Source organism: Salvia splendens, chromosome 18 (genome assembly GCF_004379255.2).
Source record: "Salvia splendens isolate huo1 chromosome 18, SspV2, whole genome shotgun sequence".
Taxonomy (NCBI): Eukaryota; Viridiplantae; Streptophyta; class Magnoliopsida; order Lamiales; family Lamiaceae; genus Salvia; species Salvia splendens.
Genome location: NC_056049.1, coordinates 3,299,769 through 3,315,425, shown reverse-complemented (window position 1 = coordinate 3,315,425; position 15,657 = coordinate 3,299,769). Strand labels below are relative to the sequence as shown.

Below are 15,657 nucleotides of genomic sequence, written 5' to 3'. Positions count from 1 at the left end.
AAAAATATTTTATTTTACTATTTTTAATGATAATAAATGACTGCACATATATTTATTTATAACATGTGGGTTATAAAAAGATGTACTCATATAAAATCCTAACAATCTATATAATATGACTAAATTAGAATTCAAATTATAAAAATAAATTAAGTAAGACTAATTTTGATGAATGAAGGGATACATATTATAGCATGGAGAAAAATAAATACTACTCGGTATAAAAAAATGATATACTAGAATTCAAGAAAACTAAAAATTGGAGGCATATTGAATGGTTGCAAGAAAATTACTTATCTCCCAACAACTTATACATCCTCTCAGTCAATTCCCTTTCAGCTGTTGTGAAGGGTTTTTCTGCCACTCACCATTCAAGAAATGTTCCATTATAAAAACAAAATGTTTGCTAAAAAAAGGATATATTGAATAATGGAATGTGTAAAAGATGATTACCTTTAGAAGTAGCATCAGAGTCTTGTGAACCCGCCATTTCACTTCCTAATTGAGATGTGTCATACAAAACTAATATGATTATTTATAGAAATGTAAGACGATAAGACCAACAAAAAAGCATGATTAGAAATTTATGAAATTATATATTATACCTATTGAGATCATAATCATATATTTGCTAATCAAATTTCGAGAAATCATAAATCATGTCATTCAATGTCTCGTACATGTATAATATGATGGACGACTAATCTGTCCTTTAACGTTCTAAATTATTAAATATAATGACAGACGCATGATATATACTATAATCTTGGACATTTAAGTTAAATAAATGAATTTTGGTTAGTATTATACACTAAAAAGTAATGCATATATTATGCATTATGAAATAAAAAGTTGAAAAATATACCTATAATGATATGGGGTAGGCCGAGCCCATTTATTTAGAAAAACTAATTGACATGGGCTGGGCCTAAATATATTGAGAGAATTTCGAAGAAATTGGGCCGGACCTCGGATGTTTAGGCATACTTATTAGGTTTCATTTTTGCCACATCTATTCTATTCCTCATAAAAACAAAACATAATAATACTATACACAAATATAATCCAGCATTTTAAGTTATGTTCATTACAACACATATTGAAAGTTTGAAACCATCTTTTAGTCATGTTCATATTTTATGTCATATATAGCATATGACGTCTGTATATATATATATCGAAATATAGAGAGAATTGGCCTAAAGCATTGTTGAACTTGCCTCATCCATGATCAATGTTCGGAAATTCAAATTAAAAATTACATGTGTTATATATAGGGAATTGATATGAAAAAAGGAGTATGTTTATCAATCTACAAATTCTAGTTCATTCGGCCATCCACATTCACGTCACTTAAATAATGTTGTTTAAGAGCATCAGGAATGGCGCCCGTCCCGACGGAATTCCGACCGGCGTGCCGGAATTCCGCGGCGGACGTCCGCCATTGTGCATGGTATGCACGGATACGGAATTCCGCTGAGAACACCGCAGTTCCGCATTACGCGGAATTCCGTCGCGACGGGCGTGCGGACGTCCGCCATTGCGTTGACTCCCACGGACGTCCGCGCAGAATTCTCGTTTATTGCATTAATTTTTTTTAATTGTGGGAAGTCCTTGGGGATGTCCGCCACTGTGCAATGAGAAGTCCTTGACGTGACAGTGCAGTGGGAAGTCCGTATGACGTGACATGATGTGTTTTTGGGAATTCCGCAGGAAATTCCACCGAGAATTCCGCGCCACTGGTGATGCTCTAAGTTGTTCCTTTCATTCCCTACTAATAGACCAGACAACATTTTTTACTTACAATACCAGAATATACAATCTACCACAATCTTCCCGTAACTATTCATGGGTTCCATTTTTCAATTTTGTGTTCATTTCTTACTTCAATTTATTTATTATGTATTTTAATTAATTTATTTTTTCAAATTAATCGAAATATAAGATTCATACTCTAATTAAAATAATATTATAATTAAATTTATAAGCTAATAAAAATTTAAATATAGTATTTTATAAAGAAAATTTAGAAAAAGGGAAAAAAAACGCAAAACAATTAAATAAAATGAAATAAGTAAAACTAAATGAAAACCCAAAAAATTTAAAATAAAAAACGGAAAATAGTAAAAGTAGAAATGTTGGGAGTCTTGGGACAAAGAGTTGTACCCAACATCCCCTTCTTTGGCTAAACTATAAACTAGCATGAAAATGCATAGTGAATACTCACAAAAATTAGATCTGTGGTTGAACTTGAATATTTACATTTTTCCAATTTTACTTCCTCAAATACTAGCAGAGTATGCAGTTGCTTGTAACGTAAATGTATAAATAATGACCAACTTGGTAGATATTCAGAGAAATATTAGTAGTTTATTGCAAAAGTAATAATTTTAACAATATAAAACTACTTTCAAAATTGAGATATCCGATATTTATTAGGGTCTAGAAAACATAGGGACCCAAAAGGAAATAAAACAACAACTAGTAAATTATACTCCGTCCATCCATAAATAGGAGTTCCGTTTTTCCATTTTGATTCGTCCGTGAATAGAAGTCCTGTTTTTCCATTTGAGGGAATATCATTTTTGGTCCATGAACTTTGCCAAAGTATCATTTTAGGTCCGTGAATTACATTATTGACAATAGATTAATGATCAAGTATTGAGTATCACTGCACTTTTAAGCATTCAAGCATGTATCAGTTTAAGAGGAAGGGGAAGAGCAGCATGTAATACCAAATAATGGTGCTTTCAACCAAAATTTATTTACTTCGTAATGTTACGTGATGAGATACGTAGAAGTCAAAGTAACGAGTCTGAAGAGAATTTGGCATGTTGCTGACAGAAAAAGCAAATGTGGGGTGACAGAGGGAAAAGGCACAGAAGGAACATTTTGTATTACAAGACAGAAAAAAGTGCTATAAAACCCAAGATTGGCAAATGACAGACTGTGTAATCAAGTATTTTTTTTCAACATCAATTAAGTATAAAGGAAAAAAAAAACAAAAAAGTTGATGTTCAAAAGTTGAACATCACTGATACACTGATGTAATCCTGCATGCCTGAGGCTAATAGTTCATTTCTGTTGACATAGAGAGATATAAATCCAAGAAACTCAATCGACATGGCATATAATGAAAATTTTGATTCCTTTAGCCAATAATGGAATCAAGTAATATCTTCAACTCAAAGAACAGATAATTAGACAGAGTCACTTTGGAGTCTAATAGGTATTTTAAACTATGATTACCTAAAACCTTTTGCATGCATCCCAACCAACACAAGAAAGGTGAAACAGTGTAGATTAACATGACCAGAGAGAAGCAAACAAACCTCTTCTGGATATGCAATTGCATAGTCATACTGCTCCCTCGTGGCTTCATCTTTCAATATCTGGAAAACAAATACATGTGAGTTCAACTGCAAATCACTTACCTAAACTCAAACAGAACTGCTGCAGGAAAGCACTGTAGGAACAACAATTCGACATCTTCAGACGACCTTAATTTGTAAACTCGGTGACTTATTCTCTCATTTGATTGGTCAAAATAGCCTGAAGTGATACCTAAATTTGAAAATTCAGTGACTTATTCCCTCTATTTGATTGGTTTATAAAATAGCTACAGATTACAGAATCAAGTTTACCACAGATATAGTAGTACATCCTTAGCCTGAAGTGATACCACAAATCTCAGACTCAAACCACATATATTTGCACGGGATACATATAACCAAGTCATTGCATGATTAAATCAGATACAGTTGATTGATACTTCAGAATCTGAATCCTTATTTTCATACTAACGGACTCCTGATATATGTTAATAAAACGTGAGTGTAATGAGTTAATGGAATGTGAGCTCTGACTAACCGAAATAGCAAAAGTGGACAATATTTCATGGACGGAGATTGTGGTATGTGAACATACTATTTAACTATATATGTAGACACATTTTGGAATAGGGGGTGGTGGCGCAGTTGGCTAGCGCGTAGGTCTCATAGCTTTCTGAGTAATCCTGAACTCGAGAGATCGAGCCATTTTTCTTTTTTTTTTTTTCATTTTAGAGAACAACATCCCCCTTTTTCTTTTTCTTTTTTCATTTTAGAGAACAACATTGAAGTTTCCATTGATTAGTTTTTTTTTTGGCCATTTTTCTTTTTTTTTTTCATTTTAGAGAACAACATCCCCATTTTTCTTTCTCTTTTTTCATTTTAGAGAACAACATTGAAGTTTCCATTGATTAGTTTTTTTTTGGCCATTTTTCTTTTTTTTTTTCATTTTAGAGAACAACATCCCCATTTTTCTTTTCTTTTTTCATTTTAGAGAACAACATTGAAGTTTCCATTGATTAGTTTTTTTTTTGGTATATGCGTGCCATCGATAATAAAAAATTAATATAAAGATATAATCTTATCTAATAGCATAGCAACAATATTCCCAAGTGACGAGTTCAAATATTCCATTTCTTGTATACATAGATACAAATTAATTAATATTCGCAGAGATTCTATAATGATTTTTTTGATTTTTTGATATTCTGCAATGAAATGTTTGTGGCTTGTAGTAATTAACAATAACATGGAAAACATCTCCCTAACATATATACGAGATTGTGTCACAATTAATGTCAATTCAATTGTTGCAATTATTTCCATTTGCTATTTACCTGTTTCTCTTGTGATTATTTGTCATTATACTTTTTTCCCTTCTGTCGTTGAATAACACACCTATATAGTTTATTGACTCTATTTCTTTTTTTCTTTCCAATAGAAGTTAATGAGATTCTTTAGCTCTACCACCAAACATTCGCCAGTTAGTTGAACTCTGTACGAATCAAAATTATTTTGTTAATTTAATTGAAACTATAAAGACTTGCTTTCATAAAAACAAATGGCTCACAGTTTTTTAAAACTGGAACCGGCTGTTCCTAAACATAAGCATGTATAGGTATAGGGTGAGCATTTAGTTTTCAATGTGACTTTTGTTTGTCAAAATCAACTAAAATTGAAAACCTGAATTTTCCTAATAAATAAAACCTAACCAAACCAAAATCCAGATAAAACCGATCCCGAAAAAACGAAACCCATAAAAACCGTATCAAACCAAAAAACTGAAATTGTAAATTAATATCCATAAATCAAATAATTAAAAAATGTGTGCTACATATATTTCAACGGTGAAAAATGACACAATTAAATTGATTTACACTTTATTAAGTCGGACTTTTAGCTTGTAGGCCGAGATTAATCAATTATACCATAAATATAAATATATAACTCCAGAATAATTTTAAAAAATCAGATTTTTGGTTTAGTTCGAATTTTTATATACTAGAAGCGAATCGGTAAAAAAACGAGCCAAATTTAAAATTTTATTTGATTGAGATATTCTATTTTCGGATTTTTTTCCCCATATGATTCCAACCCTCCTTCATGAGAAAGAGCAAGAGTAAAGACATACCATATGATTATTCTCCAAAACAATTTGTAAGATTGTCACAAAACATTTGAGTTAAAGCCATGTTTCTATATGTGTTGTTACTCTGCCTAACATGAGCTTTTAATGGTGTCTTCTTGCCTCGTGATAACTGATAAAGCAGTCGAGGTTTCTGATAATGCCAGCAACCTAATTTGTATCCCTCTGTCTTGGTCTAGTGTTATTTTTGGCAAAAACCATGATGTGAGTTGTGACCACACACATCACTAAAAAAAACTCACAATTCTTAGCTAAACTTCGTCAAAGAATTTTACCCAAATGGTTTTAATTTAATTTAATTTAGTTTAATTGATAAGGCGCTTCTTTTCTAAGTTCTGATTGGATAGAGAGGTGATAAAGAAAAGTTTAGCAAAAAAGGCTGCTTCTTTTGTCTGAGGATCCACTACATTTTCCCAAGATACTAAACTAACATAAAAAAGGGTATACATACACATCATATGACTTTCTATCCTTTGTGTTGTTGCTGCTTCCCACTCTTTACATATATTTGGTTGTAAACTCTGAGAAAAAAAGGTGAAACCCACTTAATCTAATGTGATCCCTTTCTGCCAAAAGTTCTAACTCTTTGTTTCTTCTTTTTGTTCTTGCATCTCTCCACGTGCCCACATAAAACCTTGTCTTCGATTTATCAATGACAATGATATGTTTATTTAGTTAAGAGCTTCACCGTTGAACTTGCCAATTGATAAGGTGAAATAGATAAGTAGAATGGTTCCCATGCATGACCTGCAACAGAAGATATACACTTCACAAATCATCCTATGTAGGCAAATAAAAAAGAAATATAAATATAATACTGTCTCGCATCTGTGTAAAGAGAGAACTGAAACCACTATATAAATCTCATATGCATTTCCTCCTATTATCATGGTATCAGAGCGGGTCGCCAAATTGTGGACCGAATTTAACTGACCTAAAGAAACACGAAAATCTTACAGTGTTGCAAAGAAGAAGAGTATTCTTCTAGGATCAACAGTCCAAGTATGAGATGAGCGGCGGAAGATGAATCGACTCTTGGTTTCAGCAGCCGCGGCTGTGGCACCTATGCCGCCGTTGGTGATGGTGATCTGGTGATTGACCTGGGCCGGGAAGGAGTGGTCGTGGGCCCCCGCCTCCACCACCATCCCTTGCTTTTCAAGCGTGAAAGTAGCTATACCAAGCAAGAAGTAAAGGCATGTTATAATGTGCATGGTGAAAATTAGAAATTTAAAATTGGTCCAATGATGCAATGCTTCTTTTTGGATTAATCTCAATTAATGTCTTCCATTTCATTAACATTGTGTATTAAGATATGAGGTACTATTATATTAAGAAATGAAACGCTATTCGAAGTAGATTCGACTATGTACTAGCTAATTGCTCATGGACAAAACATATAGAGATAGTGACAGCAACGATACAGCTATTCCCAAGATTGATTAAGGCGTAATTGATTTGGTTAGTTTAATTAAGTATTATTAAAATGTGATTATTAATTATGTTGTTATGCTTGAAGCAACCATGTGACTAAACCGGAAGTTGACTATAAGACAAGAAATGCCCTCACCGATTGTGACCTTTTTTTGGCAAATTTTCTTGAAATTACAGTTTAAATTTGGAATAACAACAAAGAAATATAAATTTAGTGATCCGGATATATTGTCAATTAATGTGTCCAGCCAATCACTATTGCAAAAATATTCTTTCTCATTTGGCAATTGATGTGTCCAGCTAATCACAATGACATAAATATTCCATTTACTCATTTTCTGCAATGTGATTAGTTAAACACACCCGTGCGTGCAATATGTCCGGACTACTGAATTTCTAGTAGGAGAAAAGGGGAGAAAGAAGTATACCTTTTGGTGAAGTTGCAAGCATGCTAACATCGGTGAGTTTCCTTTCTGCGATTCTCATCGATCCTTTCCTCGAAAGGTTTCTCTGCACCAAAAATCAATTCATAATTAGCAAAACCAATTTCATTATTAAAATTCAAGAAGAATTTAGGAAAAAGGGGCCGTAAAGGAGTTTGGTGAGAAAACGCCAAACATTGAAAATTGAAATTAATTACGATGATGGTTGCTGACAAGATTTCCGATTCCTCGAAATTTGCGAAAAAAGGAAAAAGATTGAAACTTTATTTGCAGAGAGAACTCACAGTGAGTCTTGAATTTGCAGAATTGGAATCTTTTTCTATAAGATGCGAAAACCTCTCCATATCGATCACGAAGCTGTCTGATTTGGTGGCGGAGTGGTGCAGCCCATCAACGCCGGAGATTCTCTGAGTCTCTCCTGATTCTCCGGCGGCGGCGATGCAGTTTGTAAGATGATGATCAGAGCCCATTTCTTCCTAAAATTGAATGAAACAGTAAATATTGAGAAAGAAAAACAGAGCACGCAGAGAAAAACAGAGCACAGAGGGAAAAACAGACAAGTGCAAGAAGCTGAAACCTGAGCAGCTTTTGTTGATTGGTGTTGAGGAATCTAACAGTATGTAATAATGCAGAGATGAATGAGGAAGAATGGGGAGAAGAGGTTGGGATTTCAGAGTGAAATCATGATTTAAGACGTGGGCAGTTTAGCGACGATATATATACACACAGTGGTTGTTATCTGTCATTATTGTGGAGCTCTATGATTAATTTTGGGACTTATCTTTAAATATGGTTTTTCAAAAAATAATCTTGTGAATTGGGGTCTATCGTGTCTAATTTGAGCACTCTAGAAATGTAATCATAATCATTTCGAGTTAATACGGAATTTTGGATAGTGACATTTTTTTTGGAAATATGTGTTGTATTAGTATATGTGGATTGATAGGGGAGAAATTAATTGAATTATTGTGACTAATTGGAATGGTAGTATTGTTTTTTGGTTAAAGAATATATTAATACGATATATGGGTATATTTTTATGCGAAATTGGAAAATATACTTTGATTTTAATAGGCTAATTAACGTTACAAACTCGCAATATATCCATGCAAGTTCCACATTATTAGTACTATGTATTACTACTATTGTCTATTATCATATTTCTCAAGAAACCTAATCTTGACTTACATTTCAACCGATTAGATCTTGAAGGATGACTGTTTACCTAATATTTTGATTCGAACCATAGTTTAGATAAGGCTATCCAGAAAATTATAGTTAATAATTAACATTTTTAGCAAAGTAAATCAATTGATGCAAAGATCATAATGTGATTATGAATTCAAATAACTATTAGTACTTGTGTTCTTCTTCTTCTTCTTCCACGGCATCATAATTATTAATAAGCACTAATGGTGAGTGGTGCAGTAGTTAATTTGGAGAGTAAGGTAAAGGGAAAATGAACATTTTTTTTTCTTTAATAAAAGAATAAAACCATTAATATAGGCCACCCCACAATAAGGGGTAGAAATAACTCACCATTTCTCCACCGAATCACCAAATTTCAACACATCAGCGTGAGTGAAGGAGAAACCCAATAAAGTTACAAGAATCCAAGTTATTTCGTTTTCTCAATTTCAACGTATTAAAAAAATCAATAAAATTCATATAATAATAGTAGTAGGAGTTTTATTTGGTTGGATTTTCAATCGAAATAGCATTTACCATCAGTGGTGGTCTCGTCAACGCACGCCCACGGGTGGGCACTGCAGCATTTTTCTAATAAAACACAATAATAAACGTTTTGTGTTATATTTGTTTTTATTCAAGTATTGGAATAAAATTAATATTTATAAAGCATCTATTTAATTTAGGTTAACTGCAGCCTTGCGTGCAGACGGCAGATGACACGACCATCGTAAATAATCCTAATTATAAACTAAATTTCAGTTACAAATAAAACTTTGTAAATTGTTATCATATAGTATTAAGAGAACTATATAAGCTCTATTTATAATTAAGACCAAAGATAAAAATGGCGAAAGAGTAATTGTAGAATTAAAACCTATATAAGTAAAGAGTATCCACACTTACAATTTTCTCTCATATTTCATAACTTAAAATACTCTCGATCGATTATGAATGATTGTATTTAGTATAGTTCACAATTTGAACACTCCTAATTGTGAATTAAAAATTATGGATTCCAATTTAAACGGTCAATAATCTTAGTTACGGCTTACGAATCTTATTATATTTTGAGTGTAATTCATAACTCCAAATACTCTATATAGTGAATTAAAGCTTTTTACTATTACAATTTACAAATAAAAAAACACACTCCAAGCTACAAATTACTCAGTCCAAAGCTATAAATTAACAAAAAAACATATCTAGATCATGGGTTTTGGATTTACTATTCACATTGTTGTGGTACTGTGTTATCAACCATATTTTATGTTTGTAAGATGAAAATGGATAACTTGAGGTATTTGCTCTATTGATTGTAGTTGATTAAAGATTGTGGTTAGATAAAAAAAAAAACTAGAGCTAAGTAAACCTAATTAAGCGTGTCTATATTGCTACCAAGTCCAAAAATATGAAAGAAAATTTAAAATACACACATATATTTATATATTATAGGTGTAGAGTGTAGACAGCCTTTTCCTTGGTGTTGCTGTGTAGTGGACTCTGGACCACTCTTCTATTCTATCCAACTAATTGTTTTGCTTCTATAATTTCATAGTTTTAAATATTTTTTCACTTGTTTTCGTCAGATGGCTTTTGAATTTATGAAAATAGAACCACCATTAATGCTTTGCAATAGTGATGGTTGTAAGGTTGACTTTTTATGCAATTGATCACATAAAAAAATCAGAACCCATGCTAGGTGCCGTAGTCAACCCTTATAAATAATTCTAGTTGGTTAAAACTTAATAATATTTCCATTTCTTTGTAATTAATAAATTGATTTGACATCAAGATATATAGTACTCCCGTCCTATAATAGATGACATACTTGAGAAATGATACGGGATTTTAGGTGTGTTAGATGTAGAGAGAAAATAGTATATTTATATTAATGTGAGAGAGAGTTTTTTTCCATAAAAGAAAGTGTGACATCTTTTGTGAGATAAATTAAAAAGGAAAGTGTGACATCTATTATGAGACAGAGGGAGCAGTATTTATTTATTGACATAAAAAGGATGAGTCTTATGAGAATATAGTCCTATTACTCTTTACACAATGGAGTGTCATATTAATATTCTTATGAAAATTTTGTAAAATTTAAAATAGAACATTTATTGTTCGATTAATAGACTGGGTTCGAGTAATTACGGGCCTTAATAAGGAACCATTATTGATAATAAAGAATCTTTGAAAAAGAAAGGATGAGAAAGTGAGTATATTAATGTTGATTAAAATATTTTGCCGTTTCATTATTTTTGAATTATTATAAGAATTCAGTCACATGTTTCGCGTAGTAAACTGACGTTCCCCGTGTATATGATACTTTTTCGAGATCTATTTGGTCAAAAAGAAAATAATAACTTTTTTTTCCATCCCAATCTCATTGTTGTTTAATATATACATGTCATTAATGAAATATTTTGAATTAATAAAAAAATGAAATAACAGAGGAGCGTTTGGAAAATAGAATTAAAACTATTAAATCATGCATGTATATTTGTATATGTAAATAAATATTACTATATCTTAATCTGAAAGAAGTAATCGAGTGTTTGTATAAAATAGATACTCCAATAATTAACTTTTAGAGTGACAGTAATGATAATCTTCGAGGATTAACTAAAGAAGTTTGTCTCACTTAAATAAACAATTAGACATTTTTTCCTCTCTCAAAACAATGGCTTATACCGTTATACGCTCCTCACATCATATCATGGGAATATATATAATATAATATTTTACTCATATACCGTCTTATATTTAATAAAAATAAAAATATTATATTCACATACCGTCTTGTTTATTTGTTAGGATTTTATTTTGGAAAAATAATCTGACTACTAATTATAAAAATTCTGTATTTGTTTGTTTTTTTTATTTAATTTTTTTTTCCAGTATTCTAGTTATTTTATATTATTGAAAGATAAACTATAGTGATATTTTATTACTGTTATTATTATTATTATTATTATTATTTCTATTGTAATTTACTAAGCACGTTATAATGTAGATTTTAAAATTATTAGTGCTGAAAAAGTAGGTGAGTAATGTAATACTCAACTTCCTTTAAAAGTTATGGATTCTCTTAGAGATAGATAGGAATCATTATCATGGGATAAGAAGAACAGAAGGATTTTGTTGTGAAACATAAGTAGGACAAATAATTTGTCAGACATAGAAACTTAGAGAATTGGGTATATAAAAAATAGGGAATAATCTGATACACAGTTGAGAAAAAACGAAGTGCAACATATCAAAATGTGCTTAAATAAATCAAAACCGATTGCCAACGTTAAAGAGAAGAATGAATTTGGATTTGTGATTTGGGAAATCTTCTACAATCGCATGAAATGGGGCTACGAATAGTTTAACTTCAATTTGAAGGCTACGAATAGTATAACTTAATATTAATATTAATATTAATATTAATGAATAGGAGGTTTTGAGTATAATATCACCCTCTTACAAACTATTATTGATACGACTTAAAATGACTACAAACGAAATTTCAAATAATATAGATTCTAAGACATTAACCTATTAGTACTATTTTTATCATTAACGGGTGTCGTTTAGTTATTACGTTTACTTATAACTAAATGTCATATGTCTAATTTTATCTCCAGTTCGACTATATTTGTTCTTACAAGTTTGGCTTGCAACAAATGTATCGTGGAATATATTCATAATGCAAAGATTGCATATAGGACTAGTATCTCATGATTATCTATCTCATCTAGTCACCCATGGCCATAATCATATGACTAATTTTATTATAGATAAACTTTATTTAGGTTTATCCAATATTATATCTCACTAGTATATTTTGTCTAATATGTCGAACGATGTTCAAGAAGATAATATTTTTTTTTTCACAAAATTACCCTTGGAAAAAACACATTCACGCAATCGGTCTCGTCCTCTATAAAATAAAATCATTTTCTTTGTCCACTATCAATATTCTTATAGTAAATTATATAATTAAATTTTAATTGCTATAAAATTAATGAAGTTTGAAATAAATAGATAAAAATATGACTATAGTATTATTAGTGGATAATGAAGATCACTTCATTAAAACAAGAACTTCTTTATGAGTAAATCAATATATTATAAATAGGGGCTTACGTGGACGAATATAGTACTAATATACAAAAATAATCGGATAGAGAAGAAGAGCAATTTATTAAACAAAAATAAACGGAAGAAGGAGAGGTTAAACAAAACCAAAAGCGACGCTGAAGAAAATACAAAAAAAATGAGAAATTAAACAAAACAAAAAAGTGACTAATATACGTAAATGTTTTAAAAAGTTAATTAGTTAAGAGAAAAAGTAAATATATGAAAATAGTCATTTCTAAGTTGCAAAAATAGAATATAAAATTCGAGATTTGATCATAAATTATCCTAATCAAACTCACAACTTTGGCTATGATTGGGTCGTGAATGATGACAATATTATAGCTATCTTTTATGTGAAAGCCTAGTTTTCATCTTCACTACTTTAACATTAAAATGAATATTTTATCAATTGAGTTATAATTTTTGACTTAATTATTGCCATTTAACGAGGAGAAAATTGAATATAGAAGCTATGTATACTTATCGTATAGAGGCAAACCTAGTATCTAATCCAATCTTACCTCGTCCTTGACAAAAGGAATAAGCTTCCTTTCTTTGATACCTTCCACCTCTAAACCAACATTTAAACAACATGCAATTGCTCAGCAAGCCGGAGAAAGAAGCAATGTGGTCGGAGCACCACATCCCGATCGAGCCAGCCAACCCGCGGCCGGTGAAGCGCCACCACTCGGCCCACTACTACGCCCACCGCGTCAAAGAGAGCCTCACGAGACGCGCCACCAAGGTGTTCTGTGCCGTGTTTCTAACCCTCTTCCTCGTCGTCTGCGTCGCCGCTTTCATCCTCTGGCTCACCCTGCGCCCGCACCGTCCCAGATTTCATGTCGAAGAGTTCTCCATCCCGGCATTGGCCCACGAAGCCGGTTTTGAGAATGCCGCCATCATTTACAACGCGACGGCGCGTAATGCTAATCAGATCATCGGCGTTTACTATGACTCCGCGCAGCTGGCGGTTTACTATCAGGAGCAGATCATCGGGGGTTCTCCCGTCCTGTTTATGTTCTATCAGAAGCCGAAGAATACGACGGTGATTGAGGGGCAGCTGAGCGGCGACACCCTAAGGGTGAGCGCGCCGCGGTGGCAAGAGTTCGTGGCGGACCTAGGGAAGGGGGAGGTGGTTTTCCGGCTCGACATATCGTCAACGATCCGGTTCAGAATATGGAGGTGGCATAGCAAGCACCACAAGATGCATGCTCGTTGCCCCGTCGGAGTGGGCCCCGATGGCTTCATCTTGCCCCATTACCGGGACAAGAGGTGTCCCTTGTACTTCACCTAGGACAACTGACCCAAGAATTTAATGTTGTACATTGCATTTTCATTTTTCTAAACCATGTACCAACTACATTTGAACATTCTATGAATTAATGCTTATAACTACTATCCTATCATATCATAAACGCTATTTAATTGTGAAGAGATGAAAGGCCTTGATCTTTCAAACTTCCATCTATATATATCATGCACTCCACCGATAATTCATTTCTAGTGTGGAGATAGATGGCTTGGAGTGGTGAGTTTGGTTGGAGTGGCTCTATGGCTCAGCCTCACTCCAAGAAATCCGCAGTTAACGATTTCACATACGGCAACCACCGCCTCTATAGTCGTCTGCCTCAAAATATTCAATCCCAACAGTCACATGGGGATAGATTACAGCAGCATAAGCTTCAAGCTATACGCCAGCAGCAGTGTCGTGGCGGCCAACTATACGTCTGGTTTTCGTCAAGGCTACAAGAACACTACTCTGTTCCACATGCCCATACAGACCAACCAAAAGTTGTGTAATGCTAGTTCATATGTGGAATTCAAGCTCAGGGTCGAAACTGCTTTTAGGTATCGGATTATCAAGTGGTGGACCAGGGTCCACCAGATTGCGAGCGAACAGCGATTCAGTCACGCCAGCATCAAGGGGACTGCAAAATGCAAAGATAGTTAAAACCAGAAACTGAGCTATCTGCAGCATAGAGTCAAATATTGAACATTTTTTTTCTTCTTCTGTCATTGTTTGTTTTGCAAGGAGTTGCTGCGAAAAGGAATTTACTGAATCTTTTTTGTAAAGAACAAAATGTAGTCACAGGACATGAAAAAAGTCATCCTCACTAATGAGTGACTAAAGAATAAACAAGTCCTCTTATAAGCTGCAATCAACAGTTCCGGCTTATGAATCCGCCTGCTCGGTGATCTTCATAACCTCCCCAACGTGACAGAGTCGAACATATTATGTACTTGGATTTGACATGTCTGAAACGGATCTTCTTTTTATTTTGCAAGAATTCTCTTGAAGTTTGGCGAGCACTGATAACTTGCTTTCTCCACTCATGAATAAGCATCTGCCAGTTATAAGATAATTTCTAAAATAAAAATGGTTACGAGCAAACCCCATTTTGATGTTCTAACAATATACAACCCAATCAACCTGACTAATGATGAAGACACATTTAAGTAGGAAAATGAGATGAATGAAATTCTTACAGCAGGGAAGCCTCCATAATCCCCTGCTTCAGAGATGTTCTTAGTTACACAGCTATTTGCAGCTAGCCGGACCTACATTTCCAGATCATCAACAATACTAGCATTCAGATTCATGTCTTAAATTGCACACATATAGATCCCCACACATAACATTTATATTAAAATGAAAGAAACAGCTATAAGGCAGCGATACCGTAAATAATACATGCCCATATAGTAGGTAAATAGCGTGGTATATCCTTTTTTTTATAAAGAATCACCACGAGAGGCTGAGTTATTCCCATACAGTTTACGAAACAACAAACGATATTGTTGAGAAAATTAAACTTTACGTTTATTTTCCAACTTTTTTCTGGAAAATTTCATATATATACTAATGTATCATCAATTGGTCACTGTAGATTGTAGAGTAATACAAAGATATAGGAGTATTAGTTTGGGGCATTGCATAGTGATGAAACACTAACGTGTCTCATATAGTAAAATATCCAGAATTATATCTTTGATG

The 15,657-nt window shown here is 32.9% G+C and overlaps 2 protein-coding genes across 2 annotated transcripts; one reads left to right on the top strand and one right to left on the bottom strand.

Annotated features, from left to right (window-relative positions):
- Window positions 1–5,799: 5,799 nt before the first annotated feature.
- LOC121776218 lies at window positions 5,800–8,024 on the bottom strand. The gene is made up of 5 exons (XM_042173379.1): window positions 7,908–8,024; window positions 7,634–7,825; window positions 7,335–7,416; window positions 6,433–6,646; window positions 5,800–6,222 (listed from the first exon to the last, which is right to left on the bottom strand). The coding sequence occupies exons 2-5, from the start codon at window positions 7,817–7,819 to the stop codon at window positions 6,147–6,149; spliced, it is 558 nt and encodes a 185-aa protein (XP_042029313.1). The 5' UTR covers window positions 7,820–7,825; window positions 7,908–8,024; the 3' UTR covers window positions 5,800–6,146.
- Window positions 8,025–13,224: 5,200 nt separating this feature from the next.
- On the top strand, window positions 13,225–14,068 carry LOC121777927 (NDR1/HIN1-like protein 26). Its single transcript, XM_042175261.1, has one exon. It carries the CDS (start codon window positions 13,255–13,257, stop codon window positions 13,954–13,956), a length of 702 nt encoding a protein of 233 aa, XP_042031195.1. The 5' UTR covers window positions 13,225–13,254; the 3' UTR covers window positions 13,957–14,068.
- Window positions 14,069–15,657: the final 1,589 nt, after the last annotated feature.